General features: G+C 63.4%; 1 protein-coding gene across 1 annotated transcript; it reads right to left on the bottom strand.

Moving 5' to 3' along the window:
• Nucleotides 1-1,077: 1,077 nt before the first annotated feature.
• LTC4S (leukotriene C4 synthase) lies at nucleotides 1,078-3,715 on the bottom strand. Its single transcript, XM_060092668.1, has 5 exons — nucleotides 3,658-3,715; nucleotides 1,798-1,897; nucleotides 1,622-1,692; nucleotides 1,451-1,532; nucleotides 1,078-1,219 (listed from the first exon to the last, which is right to left on the bottom strand). Exons 1-5 carry the CDS (start codon nucleotides 3,713-3,715, stop codon nucleotides 1,078-1,080), a joined length of 453 nt encoding a protein of 150 aa, XP_059948651.1.
• Between the last annotated feature and the right edge of the window lie 1,218 nt (nucleotides 3,716-4,933).

Raw genomic sequence — 4,933 nt, 5'->3', positions numbered from 1 at the left:
GGTGAGGGCTCCGAGCTCACAGCCGGGCGCCTAGCCGCCCAGCGATACCACCCGGCGCCCCCGCCCTCCACGCAGTTCCGCAGGACCTCGCGCGCATTCTCTGGGAGGGTCCCGGCCGCCGGGTCGTTAACTCGCTGATGGAGCTAGTGCGGACTCTGGGTCCACGCCCCCAAACCGCCCCCACTTCCGTGATAACCCTTCTCGGAGCGCGCCCCCTAGCGCCCATCATCCCTCCCCAAGTACCTGCAGCCGCCTCTCACCAAAGGCATCCCCCCACCTCCTCGTCCCATTCCTTCGTTGGTCTCAGCCCCGCCTTTTCCACCGTCTCCAAGGCCCTGCTCCTGTCCGCAGTCTGTGACTCATTTTAGGGTCTCCCATCCATCTCAGGGCCTTTGTTTTTGCCCTACTTTGAAAGCTTCTCTCCTCTGCCTGCTCAGCTAAAAGTCACCTTTTTAGGGACTCTTCCTGGCCGGCAGGCCTTCCCCGGATCTGGTGCCCCGAGACACTAGGCCGTTTACTGGAGCGCGCCTCTTAAAACTACATTGATTACGTTTATCGTCGTCGTCCTCCGCGGGCCGCAACAGGTTGCCCTGAACACGACTGTTCTAGATGCCGGTAACCGAGTACCGACCCCAAAAAAGTCCCTCGTGTCGGCTGTGAAGTCCAGGGTATGAGGAATAGGGCGGCCGAGGGTCAGTGGAGAGGCAGGCCTCATAGGAGGGGGACAGGCGAGGAAAGCGCTGACCGCAGGGAGGAGGAGCCGTGGGGTGAGCCCCGGCGGGAAAGGATGTGTGACTAGCAGCGTCTGGGAGCAGGGCGGGAGAGGACCGGACCCAGGGCCCGATCGAGCCCCTGCCCGGGAGAGTCCTCTTTCCTTCCGCAGCCCGACAGACTGCTGCGGCCTGAAGCTAGGCCCCTCCAAGCTCTACAACCCGCAGTGCGCGCGACCCACTCCAACCCAGAGAGTGCACTCGAGATCACGCTTTATTGAGAGACTGGGATGGGGGCGAGCACCCTCCCCCGTCCTCCAGGAGGGTCCGTCTGAACTCCAGCTCCGCCCACCCGGCGTCCTCCGTCTCAGGCCTTCTGCAGCAGTTTCTGGAACTGTCCGAGGAGCGCGGCGCGCAACACGGCCGGGAGGAAGTGGGCGAGTAGGCCAAGCGCCGCCAGCACCACGAGAAGCCAGAGCGCGCGCGCGCTCACGTACAGCGGGGCCAGCCTGCGGGCAGTGCTCAGCGGGGGCGGGGCGGGGGCAATGGCCCCACCCCAACCCTACGGCCCGCCTCCACCAGGGCCCGCCCACCTGCCCCCAAAAGGGAACCGCCTCCAACCAGTCTCCCGGTCCCGCCCGCCATCCGCTTGCCGCCTCTGCCGTCAAGACCCTGCCCACAAGCCAAGCCGCCTTTCCCCGCCCCGGTGGACCTCCCGGAAACCCCGCCCCGGTTCTCACCTTTGCTGCGCAGATCTCGCGTAGCCCTGAAAGTAGCGGAGGCGCGCGAACAGGTATACCAGGCCACACAGTGCTGCCGCACCTGGGAAAGGGGAGGACGGGGTGGGGTGAGCCCGCTGACGCGGGGGCCCCCTGGGGTCTAGTGCGTGCGCCCCTGCCCCGCTCTCAGACCTTCGTGAAAGAAGATGCCGGCGACCCAGAGCGTGGCGAGGAACAGCGGGAAATACTCGCTGCAGTTCACTCTGCGGTGGGGGAGGAGCGGCATGAGGGCGCCGGCCTGGGGCCTCCGAGCCTGACCGCCCGGGGCTGCCTAGCTCCCTGCCCCGCGCCCTCCCACCGCGCCTCACTGGGCTCGGTAGATGCGCTCGAACTCCGGCGGGCCGGTGGTGAGCGGCGGAGACACGCGGAAGGCCCTGCGCGCCGAGATCACCTGCAGCGAGAAGTAGGCTGGGGGAGGAGGTGTTGCCGGAGTCAGATCTGGCACCCACACTCCCGGCCCCGCCTCCAGGCTGGCCGCGCATCTTTTCTTTTCCCAGCTCCACCCCCTGCTCGGCACGACTCCCCTTTAAAAGCCCGACCAAGGGGACCGCCGGCCCCTGCTCTTCGAGCTTGCCCTGTGTCCACGACACTCAGTGGGGAGGGCAGGGTGCCGGCCTGGGGCTCTAAGAGGCCCTGTCCAGCCCAGTGAGTGTAGGGGAAGGGGGATGACACGTCACAGGACACCTGCCCGCAGAAGGACTTTGCTCCTGAATCATTTCACTTGCAAAACACAGACAAATGTCCAACTCCCACCCTCTAGGCCTGGACTTTGGCCCAGGTCCCTGGAATGGGAGTGCCACCTGAGGGCAGAGTTGGCAGCATCCTTCCAGGTTCAGAGGAGCACACACCCTGTGGCCAACCGTCCCTGCTCCGCCACCCACAGAGCTCACCAGGAGGGGCCTCCCGACCAAGCCTGGGTCGCTGTGCCTCCACACTGTGGTGTGGGTTCCTGCCTCAGGTTCTCTGTTCAGGCTCCGCCTCAACCTGACAGACACCCTCTCCTCTGCCCCCGGGCGGTAACGTCTGGGACTCCTCTCGTCCAACCCTAAGCCGCCAGGGCTCTGCCCTTCTCCCTTCCAACATGGGTGGGTACAGAGGGTGGGCTGGCCCTTGAGGGTCTGAGTGCCCAGGAGCCCTTCTCTTCGCCTGAGGCCAGGTGCCCACCACACAAACAGTCCCAGTACTGGGTGTCTCCAGCTGTCTTCCTGCAAGTCCCATGGCCCTGGTGCCCTCGGTGCCAGGCCTTCTGCAGACATATCCCAACCTGAGTGCACTGTGGATACCAAGGGTGGCCTTGCCAGCACAGGGTACATGAGGAAGGGCTGAGGGCCAAGCTTTCTGGTATGGCGGGAGATCAAGTCGGCCTGTCTGCTCAGCCACTGCAGGGCCCCTGCGCCAGGCTGTGTCTTGTCCTAGCCCATACAGTGTGAGGCAATGGTGTCCCCCAAAGCCAGAATATCTATCCCAGGAATGTGTCTCTAGGGCTGGTCTGAGAAGGGCACCAAGCAGGCACCTTTGGGGGCCAAAAAGCAGGTTTCAACCCTGTCTAGCTCCACATGGTTCCAGCATAGAGAGAGTGACTTTGAAGGCAGGGCCGGGGGATGGGGCCCTCCCACTGGGACACCCAGAGAGGGGACCGCTGGGGAGGGCAGGGACCAGCTGGAGTAGGGCTGCATCAAGCCCATGGCTGTCCCGCTTCTGTACTCACCATCAGAACACCCATTCATCCTGGCACCCTGCCCCCTTGCTCAGGTCCTAGAGCCCAACATAGCTGGATGCCCCACCTGCTCCCTGAAAGCCCCTGCCCTCCTCCAGGGGGCCACCCTCCAACCCCAAGCCAGGCAGCCCACATGCCTACCTCTGTTGTTCCTCGGGGGCCTTTTTCCATTTCGCTGCCCATCGCCTAGGTTGGGTACCTCTCAGCCTTGGTCCCTGCCCAGGGTTTCACAGTTTGCCCTGCAGACACCCCTCCAGGGCTTCCCCCTCCCCGCTTGGGGAAAGTGCAAGCCCCTCAGCCCTCTGGTGGGGGCCAGAAGAGCTTTCATACCAGGAGTCTGGGCTGTCCCTCACCTGGGCCTGGACCCCAGCACCTCCCCAGTGCCTGGAGGGCAGAAGGCAGACCGCAGGGGTCTGAGGCCCACCCACTGCCAGAGCAGAAGCCAGCCCACCTTGCAGCAGGACTCCCAGGAGGGTGACGGTGGCCAGAAGAGCCACTTCGTCCTTCATGGTGCCAGTGGCTATGTCGGGCCAGGCTGGCCTGTGAGAGGGCTAGCTGTGAGGCTCTTATCACCCTTGTCTGCTGCTCAGAGGTTGGCCCAGGAGAGGAAGAGTGGCCCGCTCTCCCCGCCCCTTCTCAGGGGAGGGGGTTGGGGAAGGGGGCGTGACCATGGCCTGAGAGAGCTGGGGAGCCTGGTCAGGCTGAGCAAGAGGAAACCAGGGCCAGAGCTTCCCCAGTGTTAAGAATCCGCCTGCCAATGCGGAGGACACAGGTTCAATCACTGGTCCGGGAAGATCCCACGTGCCGCGAAGCAACTAAGCCCGTGCGCCACAACTACTGAGCCTGCGCTCTAGAGCCCGTGCTCTGCAACAAGACAAGCCACCACAATAAGAAGCCCGCACATCCCCACTCGCCGCAACTAGAGAAAGCCCACACACAACAACGAAGATCCAATGCAGCCAAAAATAAATAAATAAAACAAATAAATTTTTTTTTTAAAGGGGAACAGGGGCCAGATGGAGCCTGGGCAGGAGAGAGTAGCCGCCTGGGGACAGCCCAGCCACATCCTCCCAGTCCTTTTGTCCCTTCTATGCCTAGCCTTGTTCTGGCAGAACCCATTGTCCACCTAGGCTTGCTCCAGCTGTCATGTGATCCTAGTGTCCCCCAAGGCCCCACATCCTCAGCAGGTCCCAGCTGGCCCTCCAGACCTCCTCTTGTCCTGGGTCTGGTGTCAGGCTCCTACTTGAACCACCCACTGCCACCACTTCCCAAATATCACCAAGTCCCACTCATTCTCAAATCCACCCCCAGTGCTACCTTCCAAGCCCCACCCTGCCCCAGTCATCTCTCACCTGGCCACAGGTCATGGGCTCCTCCCAGGTTCCTGGCCCTGACTCCCTGCTGATCCATACATAGCCACTCACCTGTTTCCCGCTCCCCAACTGGGGCTGTTTTGTAACATGCGACTCTTGACTGCAGGGTAGTCCAGGCACCCAGCCCACACTGGGCACAGCCGCGTCCTTGCTCCCTTCCAGGAAACCTGATGCCCACCAGTCTTGCAGCTGCCTGGGCTCCATGTGCTCAGGCCATCCCAAGGGCCACTTGGCTGGCCTGGCAGGGTGGGTGAGCCCACTGGGATGGGTGAAACTACTGCCCCCGGGGCCTCTGACCCTGGAACAGTCACCTGCCATTTCTGCCTGCCCAGCATCCCTCCTTCCTGAGGCCCC

The sequence above is a fragment of the Mesoplodon densirostris genome, chromosome 3 (genome assembly GCF_025265405.1).
Source record: "Mesoplodon densirostris isolate mMesDen1 chromosome 3, mMesDen1 primary haplotype, whole genome shotgun sequence".
Classification (NCBI taxonomy): Eukaryota; Metazoa; Chordata; class Mammalia; order Artiodactyla; family Ziphiidae; genus Mesoplodon; species Mesoplodon densirostris.
Note: the sequence above shows the minus strand (reverse complement) of the source record. Positions and strands in the feature narration are given on the sequence as shown.